Genomic DNA, 22,419 nt, shown 5'->3' on the forward strand with positions numbered 1-22,419 from the left:
CTAATTGTGTTGCTGTCCTGGGGCTCTGTGGGGTCTGTTTGTGTTTGTTGACAGAGCCCCAGGACCAGCTTGCTTAGGGGGCTTTTCTCCAGGTAAATTTCTCTGTCGGTAATGGCTTTGTTATAGAAGGTTTGGAAATCACTTCCTTTTAGGTGGTTGTAGAATTTAACTTCTCTTTTCTGGATTTGATAATTAGCGGGTATCGGCCTAATTCTTCTCTGCATGCATTATTTTGTGTTTTACGTTGTACACGGATTATACTTTTGCAGAATTCTGCACGCAGAGTCTCAATTTGGTTTTTGTCCCATTTTGTGAATTCTTGGTTGGTGAGCGGACCCCAGACCTCACAACCATGAAGGGCAAAGGGTTCTATAACTGATTCACATATTTTTTTGCCAGATCCTAATTGGGATGTCCAATTTTATGTTCCTTTTGATGGCATAGAAGGCCCTTCTTGCCTTGTCTCTCAAATCGTTCACAGCTTTGTGAAGATACCTGTAGTGCTGATGTTTAGGCCGAGGTATGTAGAGTTTTTTTTGTGTGCCCTAGGGCAATGGTGTCCTGGCTACTGGACCTTTTTTGGAACACCATTATTTTAGTCTTACTGAGATTTACTGTCAGGGCCCAGAATCTGTGACAGAATCTGTGCAAAAGATCTAGGTGCTGCTGTAGGCCCTCCTTGGTTGGGGACAGAAGCACCAGATCATTGGCAAACAGTAGACATTTGACTTCAGATTCTAATAGGGTGAGGCCAGGTGCTGCAGACTGTTCTAGTGCCCTCGCCAATTCATTGATCTACAGCTCTGGAAAAATTGAGACCACTGAAAAATTATCAGTTTCTCTGGTTTTACTATTTATAGGTATGTGTTTGGGTAAAATTAACATTTTTGTTTTATTCTATAAACTACTGACAGCATTTCTCCCAAATTCCAAATAAAAATATTGTCATTTAGAGCATTTATTTGCAGAAAATCACAACTGGTCAAAATAACAAAAAAGATGCAGTGTTGTCAGACCTCAAATAATGCAAAGAAAATAAGTTCATATTCATTTTTAAACAACACAATACTAATGTTTTAACTTAGGAAGAGTTCACAAATCAATATTGGGTGGAATAACCCAGATTTTTAATCACAGCTTTCATGCATCTTAGCATGCTCTCCACCAGTCTTTTACATTGATGTTGGGTGACTTTATGCCACTCCTGTCGCAAATATTCAAGCAGCTCAGGCTTTGTTTGATGGCTTGTGACCGTCCGTCATCCTCTTGATCACATTCCATAGGTTTTCAATGGTGTTCAAGGTCTGGAGATTGGGCTGGCCATGACAGGGTCTTGATCTGGTGGTCCTCCATCCACACCTTGATTGACCTGGATGTGTGGCATGGAGCATTGTCCTGCTGGAAAAAACTATCCTCAGATTTGGGGAATAATGTCAGAGCAGAAGGAAGCAAGTTTTCTTCCAGGACAACCTTGTACATGTGGCTTGATTCATGTGTCATTCACAAAGACAAATCTGTCCGATTCCAGCTTTGCGGAAGCACCCCCAGATCATCACCGATCCTCCACCAAATTTCATAGTGGGTGCGAGACACTGTGGCTTGTAGGCCTCAGCAGGTCTCGCACCCGCTGTGGAATTTGGTGGAGGATAGCAGACCCTCGTGCCAAATTGAGTTGAAAGCTTTTTTGAAATCAACAAAGCATGAGAAGACTGCCTTTGTTTTGGTTTGTTTGTCAATTAGGGTGTGCAGGGTGAATACGTGGTCTGTTGTACGTACTTTGGTAAAAAGCCAATTTGACACTTGCTCAGTACATTGTTTTTGCTGAAGAAATGTGTGAGTCTGCTGTTAATGATAATGCCAAGGATTGTCCCAAGGTTGCTGTTGACGCATATCCCCTGGTAGTTATTGGGGTCAAATTTGTCTCCACTTTTGTGGATTGGGGTGATCAGTCCTTGGTTCCAAATATTGTGGAAGATGCCAGAGCTGAGGATGATGTTAAAGAGTTTAAGTATAGCCAATTGGAATTTATGGTCTGTATATTTTATAATTCCATTCAGGATACCATCAGGCATTTTTGGGTTGGAGGGTTTGTATTTTATTTTGTAGTTCATTCAATGTAATTAGAGAATCCAGTGGGTTCTGGTAGTCTTTAATAGTTGATTCTGAGATTTGCATTTGCTCATGTATATGTTTTTGCTGTTTGTTCTTTGTTATAGAGCCAAAATGATTGGAAATGTGGTTTATCCATACATCTCCGTTTTGGATAGATAGCGCTTTGTGTTGTTGTTTGTTTAGAGTTTTCCAATTTTCCCGGTTAAATTCTATGGATTCTTCAGTTACATTGAGCTGATTTCTGATGTGCTGCTCCTTCTTTTTCCGTAATGTATTTCTATATTGCTTTTAGTGATTCACCATAGTGAAGGTGTAGGCTCAGGTTTTGTAGGTCTCTATGTTTTTGGTTGGATAGGTTTCTCAATTTCTTTCTTAGGCTTTTGCATTATACATCAAACCATTTGTCATTGTTGTTCATTTTCTTAGGTTGTCTGCTTGAAAGCTTTCTATTGCCAAGTTTACACCTTCACTATTACAGTGAAAACTTTGTCCAGGGAATTGTCTAGAAGGGATTGAATTTGTTGTTGCCTAATGGTTTTTTGGTAGTTTTCCACACTATTTTCCTTCCATCTATAGCATTTCTTAATAGTATTCAGTTCCTTTGGCTTTTATGTCTTGTGATTTGAGCATAGCTCTGTTCAATTAGAGTGTGATTTTGCTGTGATCTGATAGGGGTGTCAGTGGACTGACTGTGAACGCTCTAAGAGACTCTGGGTTGAGGTCAGTGATAAAGTAGTCTACAGTGCTACTGCCAAGAGATGAGCTATAGGTGTACCTACCATTGGAGCCCCCTCGAAGCCTACCATTGACTATGTACATACCCAGTGTCCGACAGAGCTGCAGGAGTTGTGACACGTTTTTGTTTGTTATGTTGTCGTAGTTGTGTCCAGGGGGGCATATGGGGGAAGGAATGCTGTCACCTCCAGGTAGGTGTTTGTCTCGCTGAGGGTGTTGGGTTCTTGTCCAGTTCTGGCATTTAGGTCACCACAGACTAGTACATGTCCCTGAGCCTGAAAATTGTTGATCTCCCCTCTAGGATGGAGAAGCTGTCATCATTTAGATTTATTTATCATTTCGATACATTTAAATATATTGACCACACATGAGGACATTTTTCTCAGTTGAGATCATTTCCTTATTAATTTCTGTAAAATGTTCCTCTTTTGACTAATTTAATAGTGTGTGTTAGGTCTGCTCTATACCAAATTAGCATACGCCCTGAGTCTCTTCCCTGTTTCACACCTGGTATTTTGGTGGATGGGACTACCAGCTCTCTGTAACCTAGAGGGCAACCATTGGGTCTGTCTCCATTATACCATGTTTCTTGTAGGATGACAATGTCTGTATTTCCAATTTCTTTGATGAAGTCTGGGTTCCTGCTCTTTAGGCCAAAGGCAGATGACCTCAGACCTTGTATGAGATAGTAAAAGCTTTCTGTTCCGTAATGTCTAGTGTTGTTTTTGTGTGGTTTAGGCCCGGACCATCACAGTAGGTGTGAGCAGAGCATGTTGAGCATCTGATACATGCCTCTTAGGTCGCAGGATGGGGTTTGGGCGGGTGTAATAGTGGGGGTTGGGTAGGGCTGGGCGATAAATCAATATAAATAATTATCAAGGTAATTACTTCCCTCAATAACGATAAAAAACTTTTAGATTCATTTTCGATAATGTCGATATAGAATAATTAGGTTACAGCAGTCCATTTCACCTCTGACGCAGCAGAAACATGCAGAGAAGTGACAATATGCACGTGGAGAGGTATACGCCCACTAAAAAGCACTTAGCACCTCGAGTGATGGAGGAGCCACTATTAACCACGAAAAATGAGTGATGTAGGCAAAAACAGTGTCAGTGATAGCCATGGAGAAGGAGCAGCTTCCAACGAAGAAATTATTGATAAAAAGGGTTCAACTGAAGCTATAGCAGAGGGGATCATTGACGCTCTCGCCTCCTGGGGACTCAGTCAAGACAGACAGGTCTGCATAACAAAGGATAGTGGTGTGAACGTGGTGAAGGCCGCTCAAATCAACAAATGGACCTGACTACAATGTTTTGGACATTGTCTGCACTTGGCCATTGGTAAGTAACCTTGTCAATTGTGTATATTGAAGTGATTGGTTAGATTAAACTAAATGTGATTTTTTTTTCATCAACTCATTAAGTTAGATATTACATTTGTACATAACTAAAGGGATTATTGTGATTTAAATGTTTTATTAAAATCTCTTGATTTCTCTTAGAGAGAGTGGGTAGAGACAAATGGGTGGATCGAGCATTTGGAGTATGTAAGAAAGTGGTAGGTGCCTTTTCCTATTGGTGGAAAAAGAAGAGCGAGCTGGCAGTTGCTCAAAAAGAACATCACCTACCCCAGCACAAGTTGGTGACCGAGTCACCTACCAGCTGGGGATCACGTCAAAACATGGTGTAAAGAGTACTAGAGCAGGAGAAAGCCATTTCACAGGTCATGTCCAGTGACAAGAAGACCTGGCACTTATAAGCTCACACTTATACAGATATAGATGTTCTTGAGTCCATCAACCAGGCATTGACCCCATTCCTAGAATTCACAGATGCTCTGTCTGGTGAGTCTTATGTCAGTGTGTCTTACCTAAAGCTAGTACTACACCTGTTCTAGGACAGAAGTTCCAAAAGAATAAAGACATTACAAATGTCTGACATAAAGGAGGAGTGGAAATGATGTAACGTGTTTCTGAGTGCTCTCTGTAGGGAGATGTTGGTGAAAGAGGTCTGGTCTCTGATAACTCATAATGACACTGGTTACAGCCTACACACACACTGCTTCCTCTCCATCACATAGGCCACTCCGAGCCTAACCAGGATACCTCTCTGCGTGGGTTTGTGTAGGCTACATGTATACGTGTCTGCCCATCTGATCGTATAGCTAGGGTGTTAAGGGTGTTCCCTTCATTTCCTGTACTGGTTCTGGGGGAGTTTTCAGCATGCTGTGTATTGACTGATTGGCTTCTGTGTGTTTCAGACATTACACACACTTTCAAAACACATTTGTGTTTGAGTGTGTCTGTCTGCGTAAGTAAGTATATACTGTAGGTCTAAAACTAACTAGGCCCCTATGTGTGCCTATGTATTTAAACTATGTGCTGACTGAGTGTGTGAGGGTTGATGGCTAACTCTGCAGTGAGAGATGGAAAGAGGGAAAATGAGGGAGAGCAAGAAAGAGGGAGGAGAGAGTGGGAGGTAGGAAATGAGGAGGGATGGTGGAGGGGTTGTTAGTTCTGTTTCACAGGGAGATGCGGTTCAGCTGCGGTTCAGTGGAAATATGAGGTCCTCAGAGAGCTGTGTAAGAGAGAGGGAGAAAGAGAGAGAGCTGTAAAGGAGAGAGAGAGAGAGAGAGAGAGAAAGTGAGAAAGAGAGCTGTAAAAGTCTGCTTTCTGGAAACACTTCAGTCTGGGGTAGCTGAGGTCGGGATTGACCCTGGGGGGGATTTGCCCTAGGCCATGTTATCATCAGTGTTGCATCACATGACCGTTGTATAGCCCATAATGCCTGCCCTGCAAACACACACTCACACACACATAGATGCACACGTCCCCACACCCTAATATGTGTCTCAGCTTGAGCCTTAATTTGTCTGTCATGCCATACCAAGCCACCCTCAGGTAACATCCATGGTGTTAATGTTGTTGTAGCGTAACAGGAGCTGTCTCTCATTAGATGTGTAGTATAGTATGAGGTGGTCGTAATGTGATGCTAGATTCACTGTAGGTGATTTGTCTTTATAAATACACCCCACAGGAGGTTGGTGGCACCGTAATTGGGGAGGATGGGCTTGTGTTAATGACTGAAACAGAATCAGTGGAATGGTATCCAATACATCAAACTTCGTTTCCAGGTGTTTGATGCCATTCCATTCGCTCCGTTTCAGCCATTATTATGAGCCGTCCTCCCCTCAGCAGCCTCCTGTGATACACAGATACTACACACATATAAGCACACATGCACACTCACACACATTGTGATGTTATTTTCAGGCCTCAGTCCTCATTATTTCCATTCAGCGCTACTAGTGCTAGCAGGCCTTTGAGTCACACTGAAGCTGTTTTGCTTGAACGGAAGATCAACTATGGGTAACATTTTGATTCTGAGTGTTGCTGTTTTTAACTGAACTTCCTTCCATTGTGGTGTCCATGACGTCATACAGGTTTCCATATAGACGTGAGTGTTTTAGGACATCACAGTTGAATTCACTAAATCACCGTGGAACAATGGGCAGCAGTGGAGTGGAGCTAATCTGAACAGTGAACATAGTAGCTAACTGATATCACTGTTATTCGCTGTTGTGAGACCGTAGCCAAGAATACAGGAAGTCTTGTGCTAACCTGTAGCCTTGGACAGCTTAGCTCAGTCCCCCTCTAAGGCTATTCTCTCCCTGTTGGTAAACTGGGTTGTATGGAGGTACTGAGCTTGGGAGAGAGACACCTAGTGGCACTAGTATACAACTGCAGGTGATATCTGTCTCTTCTTCCCATTTCTTTCTCTCTCTCCCTCTCGTCAGACCTGTCAAGGAATCGTTTGGCGGAGGTCCCCTCGGAGGTGTGTCACCTGGTCGCCTTGGAATCGCTGAACCTCTATCACAACTGTATCAAAACTATTCCTGACACCATCATCAACCTACAGTCACTCACCTCCTTAAACCTCAGGTAAGACTTGGACCTACTGTTAACAGGTGACTGTGTTGAGTGAGAAACACATTCGTTTTCAATGATATCAGAAACACCTCCAATCTTTTTCCAAGAGTTGCTGAGTATCAGTGGTTGATCCTTAAAGTTGTGTTTGCACAGATATCCCTATGAGGTGCCATTATTGGTTCAGTAATGGGTTAAATACATTAGATGTCAGTTGATATTTGATAAGCAGCAGAGGGTTAACAGTTAGTGTAACAGATGTATAGCGTACTCTCCTTGCGTTGTGTTTTTTTTTCTCCTAATAAATCACATCAGCCAGTGGTCCCAGTTGAGCATCATTTATTCCTGTTGTTAAATGAGAAACAGCACGGTAGTTGTGCAGGGCTTAATGGTACTGATGGCTGTCGATGGCAAAAGCCCTTGCATCACATTTTCATACTGGGTCACAAAATACAAAAATACAATACAAAATATAACATGTGTAAATACCTGTTGTTAAATGAGAAACAGCACGGTAGTTGTGCAGGGCTTAATGGTACTGATGGCTGTCGATGACAAAAGCTGTAGCATGAAGACAACTGTGTTAGCAGTGGGCTTATGTGACCATTACAACGATGTATGCTAGCTAACACTTATCTACAGCAATCATATGCCAAAGCACATCCCAGAAAGCCCCTCAATCCCTAACAGGTACCATATACTCACACATGTATAAATCCGTAACGTACAGCAAACTTGAACACATTGTAAAATATAAAATATAAAACAGTATTCAGAACGTGACCTACCCCTTGCATCACATTTTCATACTGGGAAGACCTGACGTTCGCGATCTCCCCCTATCTGCAAGCGGGGCCAATCACAACACACCTTAGTGTCATCAGTTGAACCAACCAATACGAATGCTTGAACATTAAGTACACATTTCTTTATAGGCAAGTGGAAACATAACCAACCCTGTTACATTAGCAGTTGTCAGTTTGGCCCAGGGCTTGTTAAGACCCAGGTGTTTGGTGCCAACTGTTCCCCAGGGCCGACATGCTTGTTAGCATTCACGCATCACGACACCTCTCAACAGGCTGATGTCACCACTTCCATCCTCATGGCAGGACCACAAGGCAACAACACATCCTGTCTGTCTGTGTTTGTGTAATACGCCATGATCTCATACCCAGGTCACTCTAACTGTTTCATTCTATCTTTCGCCAGTGTCCACTCCTTCTTTATCTAGCTATCGACAGAGACCGACAGAGAGAGAGAGAGAGTGAGCGAGAGAGAAAGAAGGGAAGAGAGAGAGAGACAGATATGTAGGGAGAAGGAGAGAGAGACATAAAGGGAGAGAGAAAGAGTCATCATATCAGTGCTAACCTGTTTTTTTTACTGCCGGCTGTACGCATCATCAACCTGAGACAAGCTCAGTAGTCTCTGTACTTCATGTCTCTAATCTCTTCATTCATGCTCACACCACCGTGTAACTGAGGCAAGTACGTTAGTCATATCTCTAATACAGACAGACAGACAGACAGACAGACAGAGACAGACAGACAGACAGACAGACAGACAGACAGACAGACAGACAGACAGACAGACAGACAGACAGACAGACAGACAGACAGACAGACAGACAGACAGACAGACAGAGATGCGCATGCATGAATATACGCATGTTGTGTTGCGGGCATATCGCTCAGGTTAAGTTAATTAGTAATTTAATAAGTGATTAATTGAATTAGTCATCTAAATGCTACATCTGAAGGGAGAGGATGGCTAGTTTATCTTCTCATCACTGAGCCTCAGTTGGCGTTAGCTGATGTAGTGTAACGTGCGTGCGTGTGTGTCTGAGTATAATGTGATGTGAGTGCCCCAGTGACAGCACCAGGGGATGTGTTTTACACCCCTACACAGGAATGTTATTGGATGCCATGGAGACACCGACAGATAGTCTCATTTAAATGTGTAGCTTTTCATATCGCAGTCAAAACAGGAAATAGAGAACGCTCTCCATGTCTGCACCAGGAACACATAAAAAGGACTGCTTTATTTTTAGGATCGTCCTGTTACTGGCCTGTATCATGGTGGAAAGAGAATGAAAGCTCTTTGTTCTCTAGATCAGTGGTTCCCAACCAGGGGTACTAGAACAACCAGGGATACTAGGACAACCAGGGGTACTAGGACAACCAGGGGGTACTAGGACAACCAGGGGGGTACTAGGACAACCAGGGATACTAGGACAACCAGGGGTACTAGGACAACCAGGGGTACTAGGACAACCAGGGATACTAGGCGACGCACTAGGGGTACTAGGACCACTATGGGTACTAGGACCACTACGGGTACTAGGACAACCAGGGATACTAGGACAACCAGGGATACTAGGACCACTAGGGGTACTAGGACAACCAGGGATACTAGGACAACCAGGGATACTAGGAAAACCAGGGGTACTAGGACAACCAGGGGTACTAGGACAACCAGGGATACTAGGGCAACCAGGGATACTAGGACCACTAGGGGTACTAGGACCACTATGGGTACTAGGACCACTACGGGTACTAGGACAACCAGGGATACTAGGACAACCAGGGATACTAGGACCACTAGGGGTACTAGGACAACCAGGGATACTAGGACAACCAGGGATACTAGGAAAACCAGGGATACTAGGAAAACCAGGGGTACTAGGACAACCAGGGGTACTAGCACCACTAGGGGTACTAGGACAACCAGGGATACTAGGACAACCAGGGATACTAGGACAACCAGGGATACTAGGACAACCAGGACTAGACAACCAGGGATACTAGGACAACCAGGACTAGGGGTACTAGGACAACCAGGGGTACTAGGACAACCAGGGGTACTAGGACAACCAGGGGTGCTAGGACAACCAGGGGTACTAGGACCACTAGGGGTAAGGACAACCAGGGGTGCTAGGACAACCAGGGGTGCTAGGACCACTAGGGGTAAGGACAACCAGGGATACTAGGACAACCAGGGGTGGTAGGACTACTATGGGTACTAGGACCACTATGGGTACTAGGACCACCAGGGGTACTAGGACAACCAGGGGTACTAGGACAACCAGGGGTACTAGGACCACTATGGGTACTAGGACAACCAGGGGTACTAGGACTACTATGGGTACTAGGACCACTATGGGTACTAGGACAACCAGGGGTACTAGGACAACCAGGGGTGCTAGGACAACCAGGGATACTAGGACCACTATGGGTACTAGGACCACTATGGGTACTAGGACCACTATGGGTACTAGGACAACCAGGGATACTAGGACAACCAGGGATACTAGGACAACCAGGGGTACTAGGACCACTATGGGTACTAGGACAACCAGGGGTACTAGGACAACCAGGGATACTAGGACAACCAGGGATACTAGGACAACCAGGGGTACTAGGACAACCAGGGATACTAGGACAACCAGGGATACTAGGACAACCAGGGGTACTAGGACCACTAGGGGTACTAGGACAACCAGGGATACTAGGACAACCAGGGGTACTAGGACCACTAGGAGACTTGGACCACCAGGGGTACTTGGGCCACCAGGGGTACTTGCCCTATCCACACGGGATACTTGAGAAGACTCAAGAGACCATAGGTCTACTTCAGGGATATCCCCCGGGAAGAGCAAAGCTCAGTTGGTGGTACAGTAACTACAGTATCTAGACCACTAGTGTAGATAGAGCTTTGGCACTTGTGAAAAAACAGCAACCTTATTTTGAAGTTGTCTAGGAAATGAGATGAAGGCTGTTTGGAGCTGCCAGCTGTTGTTATCATGTTGTGTCATGGAGTTTGCTGATTTCTATTGCTGTGTTTTAGTGTGACTTTCTTTCATTCTGTTAGCTTTTATTTAGGCAGTCAGCTTTTACTGTGAACTATTGTAATGCTAGCTTGTTGCTCTATTGCATGTGCTGTTGTGCTAGCTGCAGTGCAGTGTAGTGGGAGTGTAGTGTGTGCTCCTTATGATTGTGTTTTTGCCTAATGATGTGATGTGGTTCTTGTGTGGTCCTTGCTGACAGCTCCTAGCTCCTCTCTCTTGGTCTGTGTTGTTATGTTACTACTCCACAGGGGGTTCCATTCCGCTAACACAGTTAGCTAACGCTAGCTAATGCTGTTTTGAATGAAAACGATTTTACCTACACACTGAAGAAGGCTGCAAAGTTGAAACGTCTGTGTACACTATGAAGTAAGCTTTATCTTTTTGAGTGCAGACCCATCACACTTAGCTAACATTATTGGATTCAGCCAGTGTTGTCTATACATTCTCATTCCGTCTGTAATCTCTTGGATCAGAGACGGAGACAGTGTTTGACATCTCTGGCTTTGTGGAGCCTTTGGCAAGCCCCTGGACTGCACAGTGATACAGCTAGAGCTGATGCAACACTACAACACATGCATGCGAACTTGAAATCATGCAGGCACACACACAAACATACACACACAGGAACCCACAGCAAACACACACACACACACACAGGAACCCACTGTGTGTGTGGGAACAGCTGGATAAACTCAATTTGATTTAATTTCCGGAATATCAGAGGAGTTTCGCAGTCTCATGGTTTTGCATGTGTGTGTGTCTGTGTGTATGTGTCAATGGGTTGGTTCTTCTATCCTTGTGGGGACCTAAAGTCCCCATAAGTAAAACAAGGAAAATTCTCCCTCGTGGTACATTTCCCATGTCCCATGAGGACAAAGGCTATTTTAAGTTTAGGGGATAGGGTTAGGGTTACAATTAGGTTTAGGGTTAGGTTTGGGTTAGGGTTAGGGTTTAGGGAAAGTAGGATTCTGAATGTAAATATATTTTCGGTCTCCACGAGGATAGAAAAACAAAGCGCATGTTTGTGTGTGTACTGATGGGTCATTTCCAGGATAATTTGTAGCCTTTGTTGTGGAGTGGAGAACTTATTTTCTCTAGGGTCATCTGTAAGCCACTATGCTCATACTCTGCTCTGTCAATGTTAAAAGGCCTCTCTCCCAGCCACTAACCCCCTGCCGTGTGCTGGCTAACTGCATCTGTAACCCGGAGACAGAACACCAGAAGCCTGTTTTATGAGAGGTTTAAACTGTTTGGAGGTGTTCTGCTCTGTTTATGAAAGGACTTGGATTGTTTTAAAGCATTTTGGCTAACTGCTAGTGTAAGCCAGGGAGGGAAAACCACAATCCTGTTTTTATTAAGGGTTTTTGGAGGGTTTGGGGGCTGTTTTGTCATGCTGGACTGAACTAGATTGAGATTCAGGTTGTGTGTGTTTATGTTTTGCATAAGTACATTACAGTGCTGGGAGAGGAAGTGTTTATGGGAAAGCTAATGAGTAGTTTGTCCCCATGGGGCATTCTGTTTCTTACAGTACACTAGACACAAACAGTCATAAACACTGACTCACTGACTCGTGTAATGTAAATATGAATACCATTATGCAACACATTGTTACAATGTAGATAGTTCTCTTTGCCTTCTCCCTCTTAAGTTGAATTAGTTTATAAAATATTAAAATGTCTATTTTCCTATGTAAACAAAAGCTGCTTAACAAGTCTTCCTCCCATTGGATATAGCCATGAATAAGGTCCAACACACATCTCATCTGACACCTTTATTGGAGTTTCCATCCAAATGGATCTTTGTCAGCTCTAGATGGTAGACCCTTTGGACATCCCATTCATCTCTCTCTGATCTGCATCTCTCAGTGTCAGTCGTCATGCTGTCGCAGGCTGTGTGTAATAATATATAGCTGTGTGTGTTCACAGTCGGAACCAGCTGTGTGCTCTGCCAGCCTGCCTGTGTGGGTTGCCCCTACGAGTCCTCAATGCCAGCAACAACAAGCTGGTGTGTATACCTGAGGCCATCGGTCAGCTCAGGAGCCTCATGGAGCTGGTAAGACTTTCTCTCCCTCTCCCTCTAAATGCCAGTGTCAGACTCAGCTCTTAGTTTCCTGTGTAAGTTCCTGGCCAAGCTTAGCCTTACGTAACTGTACTGTTCTTCACTGAGGGGTGAAATGAATGGAACCAGCCCTAATGGAGCTAGCGCTTCCTGCAAACAGGAAACAGGGGAGGAGGGGAGACTTTGTTTGACTCCATGTGAGGAGACAGGCTAGACCAGTGGAATAGGAAGCAGTGTGGCTGTAATAGGGATGTGTCATGAGCCATATAAACTAGAGGTCGACCAATTAATCGGAATGGCTGATTCAGGGTATATGCAACAGTTTTGGCCGCCTGGCTCGTTGCGAACTAATTTGCCAGAATTTTACGTAATTATGACATAACATTGAAGGTTGTGCAATGTAACAGGAATATTTAGACTTAGGGATGCCACCCGTTAGATAAAATACGGAACGGTTCCGTATTTCACTGAAAGGAAAAACGTTTTGTTTTCAAGATGATAGTTTCTGGATTCGACCATAATGACCTAAGGCTCGTATTTCTGTGTGTTTATTATATTATAATTAAGTCTATGATTTGATAGAGCAGTCTGACTGAGCGGTGGTAGGCAGCAGCAGGCTCGTAAGCGTTCATTCAAACAGCACTTTCGTGCGTTTTGCCAGCAGCTCTTCGCTGTGCTTCAAGCATTGCGCTGTTTATGACTTCAAGCCTATCAACTCCCAAGATTAGGCTGGTGTAACCGATGTGAAATGGCTAGCTAGTTAGCGGGTGCGCGCAAATAGCGTTTCAAACGTCACTCGCTCTGAGACTTGGAGTAGTTGTTCCCCTTGCTCTGCATGGGTAACGCTGCTTCGAGGGTGGCTGTTGTCGATGTGTTCCTGGTTCGAGCCCAGGTAGGAGCGAGGAGAGGGACGGAAGCTATACTGTTACACTGGCAATACTAAAGTGCCTATAAGAACATCCAATAGTCAAAGGTATATGAAATACAAATCGTACAGAGAGAAATAGTCCTATAATTCCTATAATAACTACAACCTAAAACTTCTTACCTGGGAATATTGAAGACTCATGTTAAAAGGAACCACCAGCTTTCATATGTTCTCATTTCTGAGCAAGGAACTTAAACGTTAGCTTTCTTACATGGCACATAATGCACTTTTACTTTCTTCTCCAACACTGTGTTTTTGCATTATTTAAAACAAATTGAACATTTTTCATTATTTATTTTAGGCTAAATTGATTTTATTGATGTATTATATTAAGTTAAAATAAGTGTTCATTCAGTATTGTTGTAATTGTCATTATTACAAATAAAAAAATTGGCCGATTAATCGGTAGCGGATCTTTTTGGCCCTCCAATAATCGGTATCGGTACCGGCGTTGAAAAATCATAATCGGTCGACCTCTAATATAAACCCCTTACCTTAGCTCCTGTACACCAGGGGTGACCAACCATCCTCCTGGAGAGCTACTGGGTTTACAGACCAGACCTTCTCTAATGCACCTGATTCTACTAATCTGCTGCTCATCATTACCTTGATTAGTTGAATCAAGTGTGTTTGAGTAGGACTAGAACAAAATCCTGCACACGCACCAGAAAGTGATATATGTGTTTCAGTTAACCCTGTGCGTTGTGCCCCCTACAGGATGTGAGCTGTAATGAGATCACTGCTCTGCCCCGTCACATCGGCCGACTCAAGGCCCTCCGAGAACTCAACGTCCGCAGGAACCTGCTCTGTGTCCTTCCTGAAGGTGAGTTTAACCTCTGTTCACAAGAGGTTAAACTCTTGTGAACAGGAAAACTTCCACAGGTGCATCTAGAAAATATCAATCTACTCCATGCTGTATTGCAAGCCCAGCCAAATAAGAGCCAGACAGATCTCACAGACAGATATATGATGTCTATGATCCAGTCTCCAGGTATGTCTCATGGCCCAGGGGTATTGAGCAGTACTAGTCTTTGTGAGTTGAGACGTCTAGCAGAGTAGTGTTTCCCAATTCCAGTCCTCAAGTACCTCCAACAGCACACACTTTTGTTGTAGCCCTCAGAAAACGTGTGCTCATTGAGGGCTTGATGATAGGTTGACAAGTTGAATCAGGTGTGCCTGTCCGGGGCTACAACAAAAGGTGTGCTGTTGGGGGTACTGGAGGACTGGAGTTGGGAAACACTGCTATAGAATAAGATAGGTATGTGACAGGAGAGCTCTCTAAGTCCCAGAGATGCCGCCCATCGTCTGTCAGAACCTGGCAACCTCTCGTTGTCTGAATGGTGGACGAGTATTATTCTGAACATTCTTCCTACATATTTTCCCCGGCTGCGTCTCTGTTGTAGATTTACAGTCTGTGATTTCTGATCATGCTGCAGATGCTCCATCTATCCTCTCTGGGTTTGATTGATGAGCCTGGATCTGGCCAGGCGGCTCGACTCCCATGGGTGGAGGATATGAGTGGAGGCAGGGGATTGGACGAGAGCCCTGGGGAGGATGGGGGATGTTGGGAAATAGAGTTTTAGATTGTTTGTTGAACTTTTGGGGCATCACTCCTTAAATGTATTTTGGAGAGACCCCCTTCCTGGGCCACCAAGGCACAAAATGATTGTAGTTGACCTGCCAAAAAGTGTTTCTTTGTTGTTTTTTTGGTGTTACCTATACAGTAGGTGATATGGATGCTGAAAATATTGTTGAGATTTCCCCCTTTTTATACTGAATGATGGTAAAAAAAATCCCTCATAGAAGTTATTCTAAGGGGTGACCTTGAGGGAAGAGGACGTGAGAGACTTTCTCATTTCAGCTAATTAAGAGAAGTAGTGTACTCTGCTGGTTGGTTTTAAAAATAATATTTGGGGCTCTCCTTCATGGCCTCCCAGCTAAGATTATCTCTGTCGTCTCAGAGGGATTTTAATTATAAAAGGTTGTCAGAGAGATAGTCATAATTGTTTTGCTTGAATTACTACCTCTTGGGGAATGTGTTGCTGGCACAGCATTGCTGAGAATCTCTCGCTCTGTCTTTGTTACTATTTCTCTGTTACTCTCTCTCACTCTTTCTCACTCTCTGTCATTGACCTCTCACTGTCTATTTTCTCTATCTATCTGATTTCGGGAATACTTTATCCCATTTTTCCCATAAAATGCATGTGATACTACAAAGCTACACCAGTTACACCCAGCCTAATAGCTGCTATTTATTTTATCAGTATTTTCCAATGTAAGTCTGTGGTTTTCTTCTGTTTCCTAACAATGTCTCTTCTCTCATATTGACTGGGTCATAGTGGTTCGTGCTGAGCTTAGCGCCTAGGATACGTTCCTCCAGTTTATTTTTAACTTTTGGCAAGGTCCACGTTAGTTGAACTTTGGCAGTGAGGGAGTCTTGAAGTATCAGGGCTGCCTCTGCTGGGCTCTGTGGGTTTCTAGTGGGAAAAGGTTCTGTCTGATGATCCCAGTGAACAAACACACACACACACACACACACACACACACACACACACACACACACACACACACACACACACACACACACACACACACACACACACACACAACAAACACAAACAAACAAACAAACAAACAAACAAACAAACAACAACAACAATTACTCCTCTAACTCTAGGGGCTGTGTGTTCGTCCCTCAGACTTGGCAGAGCTTCCCCTGGTGAAGTTTGACTTTTCCTGTAACAAGGTGTCTACCATCCCAGTGAGCTACAGGAAGATGGCCCAGCTCCAGAACCTACAGCTGGAGAACAACCCCCTACAGAGTCCCCCTGCACAGGTCGGTCTGGGGCTACGGCTGTCTCCACAGCTTGGCATGACATACGGAGCAATGGAATATAGCATTCATCATGGGGCATGTCTCTGTGTGTTCTGTTTAAGCTATTTGTGTACCTTCTACTTTTGTATCTATCATCTACTTGCTCTAATTCACCCACTGATGATCTGTTTTCTAGATCTGCATGAAAGGCAAAGTTCACATATTTAAGTACCTGAGCATCGAGGCATGTCGAAGTGACAAGATGCCTGATTCTCTCTACCTGCCTGTCATGGAGCGCCTCAGCCTATCACGACCTTCTACCGGCAGGTGAGTTGCTATGCCAACCCTAACGGAGGCAACTGTTAGTGCTGGGCTGATTCAAAAACCTGCACACACTTTGGCTCTCCAGGACCACTGATTTACCTCTGTGTATTGTGCCAGATTCTCCATCAGACCTGGGTTCAAATACTATTTCAAGTGTCTCAATTACTTTCATATATATTTGAAGTAAGTATTCAGATATATTTTATTTGAAAAGACAGGTAGTTGAACATTTTAATGTATGTGGAAATGCACTTTGAAAGTATATTGAAATACTCAAATACACTGACGCATATACACTCCCATGCATTTAAACCAGGTGTTTGAAAATAGTATTTGAAATATGTATTTGAAAATTCTGTCAAATACAATTTGTCAGACTATTTGGTTTTTACAAATAACCATTCCACTAACCATGAACTAATACACCAAATAAAACTTAGTTTTTCAATTTAAATTATTATACAAAAGTCTTGCAACCAATATAATGTTTTATATATATATATATATATATATATATATATAGGGGATACATACCATCCCAGTATCTGCAGATATATATGCTAGCGAAGAAACAGAATCATTAGATCATTTGTTATGGTACTGTCCATATGTAGGTTGTTTTTGGTCGCAGGTTCAGGAATGGCGGAAGAATTGCAACATTTCCCCGGATCTAACTGCAAATAGCACTGCTGTGTGATTTAAAAAGCCATAGTCAATCGATTAATAATATAATAATACTCTTAGCAAAAATGTTTATCTTTAATTTACAATATGTAGAATCTATGAGATAGAAAGGTTCAGAACTTTTGTGAAACATCACAGCACAGTTGAAAAAGATATGGCAAATAGAAATCAAAACTCGATGGTCTTCAGAGATAGATGGGAGGGTTTGAGTGGAGCTGAAGGATGGGACTACAAACAAACAAAAGATAACAATTGTAAACCATACTGTGTCAGTAAAATGTATATAGTATGTATAAGCTGGAAGTAGAAGATTAGATGACTAAGAGTTGTTGTGCATTAGTTTACTCAAATTAGGGGATGGATGGTAGGGTTAGGGGAAAATAATAAAGGAAAATATATATAAAACATTTACAGCACCAGTCAAAAGTTTGGACACAGACTTTTTTAAAACTATTTTCTACATAGAATAATAAATAATAGTAGACATCAAGTAGACATGACATTTTTTTACTATTTTCTACATAGAATAATAGAATAATAGTTAAGACATCAAAACTATGAAATAACACATATGGAATCATGTAGTAACCAAAAAAGTGTTAAACAAATCAAAATATATTGTATATTTCAGATTGTTCATAGTAGCCACCCTTTGCCTTGATGACAGCTTTGCACACTCTTGGCATTCTCTCAACCAGCTTCACCTGAAACGCTTTTCCAACAGTCTTCAAGGTGTTCCCACATCTGCTGTGCACTTGTTGGCTGCTTTTCCTTCACTCTGCAGTCCAACTCATCCTAAACCATCTCAATTGGATTGAGTTCGGGTGATTGGGGAGGCCAGGTCATCTGATGCAGCACTCCATCATTCTCCTCCTTGGTCAAATAGCCCTTACACAGCCTGGAGGTGCGTTGGGTCATTGTCCTGTTGAAAAACAAATGATAGTCCCACTAAGCGAAAACGAGATGGGATGGCGTATCGCTGCAGAATGCTGTGGTAGCCATGCTGGTTAAGTGTGCCTTGAATTCTAAATAAATGAAGGCCTGATTCACGCAGTCTCCTCTGAACATCTAATGTTGAGATGTGTCTGTTACTTGAACTCTGTGAAGCATTGATTTGGGCTGCAATCTGAGGTACGGTTAACTCTAATGAACTTATCCTCTGCAGCAGAGGTAACTCTGGGTCTTCCTTTTCTGTCGTGGCCCTCATGAGAGCCAGTTTCATCATAGCGTTTGATTGTTTTTGCGATCTTGTCTCATCTCCCCAACGGGCTCGGGAGGTGAAGGTCGAGTCATGCGTCCTTCGAAACATGATCCGCCAAACCGCGCTTCTTAACACCAGTCCACTTAACCCGGAAGCCAGCCGCATCAATGTGTCGGAGGAAACACCGTGTTCACCTGATGACTGAGGTCAGCCTGCAGGCTCCCGGCCTACCACAAGGAGTCGCTAGAGCGTATTGAGCCAAGTAATGCCCCCCCAGCAAAACCCTCTCATAACCTGGTCGATGCTGGGCCAATTGTGCGCCGCCCTATGGGTCTCCGAATCACGGCCGGTTTTGATACAGCCCGGGATCGAACCCGGTTGTGTAGTGACGTCTCAGACCGCTGCGCTATTCGGGAGGCCCCGCAAGTTTATATATATTTTTTTTTACTGAAATTTCACATTTACATAAGTATTCAGACCCTTTACTCAGAACTTTGTTGAAGCACCTTTGGCAGCCATTACAGCCTCGAGTCTTCTTGGGTATGACGCTACAAGCTTGGCACACCTGTATTTGGGGAGTTTCTCCCATTCTTCTCTGCAGATCCTCTCATGCTCTGTCAGGTTGGATGGGGAGCATCGCTCCAGAGGTCTCTCCAGAGATGTTTGATCGGGTTCAGGTCCGGGCTCTGGCTGGGCCACTCAAGGACATTCAGAGACTTGTCCTAAAGCCACTCCTGCATTGCCTTGGCTGTGTGCTTAGGGTCATTGTCCTGTTGAAAGTTGAACCTTCACCCCAGTCTGAGGTCCTGAGCACACTGGAGCAGGTTTTCATCAAGGATCCTCCAAGACGTGACACTTGGCATTCAGGCCAAAGAGTTCTTGGTTTCAATCTTGGTTTCATCAGACCAGAGAATCTTGTTTTTCATGGTCTGAGAGTCATTAGGTGCCCTTTGGCAAACTCCAAGCGGGCTGTCATGTGCCTTTTTACTGAGGAGTGCCTGAGGAGTGCCTTTTTACACACTATCATAAAGGCCTGATTGGTGGAGTGCTGCAGAGATGGTTGTCCTTCTGGAAGGTTCTCCCATCTCCACAGAGGAACTCTGGAGCTCATTCAGAGTGACCATCGGGTTCTTGGTCACCTCCCTGACCAAGGCCCTTCTCCCCCGATTGGTCAGTTTGGCCGGGTGGCCAGCTCTAGGAAGAGTCTTGGTGGTTCCAAACTTCTTCCATTTAAAACCTGTTGGGGATAGGGGGCAGTATTTGCACGGCCGGATAAAAAACGTACCCGATTTAATCTGGTTACTACTCCTGCCCAGTAACTACAATATGCATATAATTGTTTGATTTGGATAGAAAACACCCTAAAGTTTCTAAAACTGTTTGAATGGTGTCTGTGAGTATAACAGAACTCATTTGGCAGGCCAAAACCTGAGAAGATTCCAAACAGGAAGCGCTCTCTCTGACTATTTCTTGGCCTTCTTGATCATCTCTATCCAAAACAAGGGATCTCTGGCATAACGTGGCATTTTCTAACGCTCCCATAGGCTCTCAGAAGGCACCAGAACGTTGAATGGTGACTTTGCAGGCCATGGCTGAAAAACAGTAGCGCATTTGGATAGTGGTCGATCTGAGAACAATGAGACTGGGGCGCGTGCACGAGCCGACACCATGTTTTTATTTTTCGTCTTTGAACGAAAACAGGGTTTCCCGGTCGGAATATTATCGCTTTTTTACGAGAAAAATCGCATAAAATTGATTTTAAACAGCGTTTGACATGCTTCGAAGTACGGTAATGGAATATTTTGACATTTTTTGTCACGAAACGCGTCGGGCGCGTCACCCTTCTTTACCCTTCGGATAGTGTCTTGAACGCACGAACAAAACGCCGCTATTTGGATATAACTATGGATTATTTGGAACCAAACCAACATTTGTTATTGAAGTAGAAGTCCTGGGAGTGCATTCTGACAAAGAACAGCAAAGGTAATCCAATTTTTCTAATAGTAAATCTGAGTTTGGTGAGTACCACACTTGGTGGGTGTGAAAATAGCTAGCCCGTGATGGCCGGGCTATCTACTCAGAATATTGCAAAATGTGCTTTCACCGAAAAGCTATTTTAAAATCGGACACCGCGATTGCATAAAGGAGCTCTGTATCTATAATTCTTAAAATAATTGTTATGTTTTTTGTGAACGTTTATCGTGAGTAATTTAGTAAATTCACCGGAAGTGTTCGGTGGGAATGCTAGTCACATGCTAGTCACATGCTAATGTAAAAAGCTGGTTTTTGATATAAATATGAACTTGATTGAACAAAACATGCATGTATTGTATAACATAATGTCCTAGGAGTGTCATCTGATGAAGATCATCAAAGGTTAGTGCTGCATTTAGCTGTGGTTTGGGTTTATGTGACGTTATATGCTAGCTTGAAAAATGAGTGTCTGATTATTTCTGGCTGGGTACTCTGCTGACATAATCTAATGTTTTGCTTTCGTTGTAAAGCCTTTTTGAAATCGGACAGTGTGGTTAGATTAACGAGAGTCTTGTCTTTAAAATGGTGTAAAATAGTCATATGTTTGAGAAATTGAAGTAATAGCATTTCTAAGGTATTTGAATATTGCGCCACGGGATTCCACTGGCTGTTGAGTAGGTGGGACGCAAGCGTCCCACCTAGCCCATAGAGGTTAAGAATTATGGAGGCCAGTGTGTTCTTGGGGACCTTCAATGGTGCAGATATCTTTTGGTACCCCTCCGCAGGTCTGTGCCTCGACACAATCCTGTCTTGGAGCACTATGGACAATTCCTTCGACCTCATGGCTTGGTTTTTGCTCTGACATGCACTGTGAACTGTGGGACCGTATATAGACAGGTGTGTGCCTTTCCAAATCATGTCCAATGAGTTGAATTTACCACAGGTGGACTCCAATCAATTTGTAGAAACATTTCAAGGATGATCAATGAAAACACGATGCAACTGAACTCAATTTTGATTCTCATAGGAAAGGGTCTGAATACTTAAGTAAATAAGTTTACATTTTTTATAAATTTGCAAACATTTATAAAAACCTGTTGCTTTGTTATTATGGGGTATTGTATGTAGATTGATGAAGAAAAAGTTATTTCATAAATTTTAGGAGAAGGCTGTAATGTAGCAAAATGTGGAAAAAGGGAGGTGGTCTGAATACTTTCCGAATGCATTGTATATTTTACATATACGGTATATATTTACAAAAAAATATATGGGGATTGGAAATGATGCAGACAATTACATTGATGGAAGCTGTCTGCCCCCTAAATAATACAAAATAATTAAAGAAATTGACAACAAAAAAAATATTATAATAATTACCATTCGAATACTCAAATAAAAGTACTTGTTTTGGACTGTGTATTTGAAAATACTCCAATACACAGAAAAAGTATTTTAAATACCAGATACTCAAATACAAATGTATTTGAACCCAGGTGTGTTTTCCATTTTAGTGCTGTGGCTGAGCCTTCCTCTCTGTGTGTATGAGAGTGTTTTGCAGGGAGGGAGGATCTTATGTTCTGTAATGTGCCTACTGAGGTATACAGAACTGTCTTCAAGATGCCTGACCGTTGTTTTCAAGGTAATCTTCTCATGTTCACATACGCTGATTTATGGACGTCTATATCTGGGTTGCATCCGGTTTACACGGGCCAACATCACATGCACACTAGCATTCAGCGTGCACAGGGAACAGCTTGAGCAGCGACGACGAGATCACATCATCCAAATGCATGGCAGACATTGGATGAATATAAAA

The 22,419-nt window shown here is 43.2% G+C and overlaps 1 protein-coding gene across 1 annotated transcript in view; it reads left to right on the forward strand.

The window, feature by feature from the left end:
* The window catches only part of LOC106582244 (leucine-rich repeat and calponin homology domain-containing protein 1), a 100,426-nt gene that overhangs the window by 41,993 nt on the left and 36,014 nt on the right, over positions 1-22,419 (forward strand). Inside the window, exons 2-6 of the mRNA XM_082966899.1 lie at positions 6,646-6,790; positions 12,545-12,671; positions 14,323-14,428; positions 16,305-16,441; positions 16,617-16,747. Coding sequence (XP_082823025.1) covers positions 6,646-6,790; positions 12,545-12,671; positions 14,323-14,428; positions 16,305-16,441; positions 16,617-16,747 — 646 coding nt within the window. The remainder of the gene's footprint in view (positions 1-6,645; positions 6,791-12,544; positions 12,672-14,322; positions 14,429-16,304; positions 16,442-16,616; positions 16,748-22,419) is intronic.

This window comes from Salmo salar, chromosome 21 (genome assembly GCF_965601325.2).
Source record: "Salmo salar chromosome 21, fSalSal1, whole genome shotgun sequence".
Taxonomy (NCBI): domain Eukaryota; kingdom Metazoa; phylum Chordata; class Actinopteri; order Salmoniformes; family Salmonidae; genus Salmo; species Salmo salar.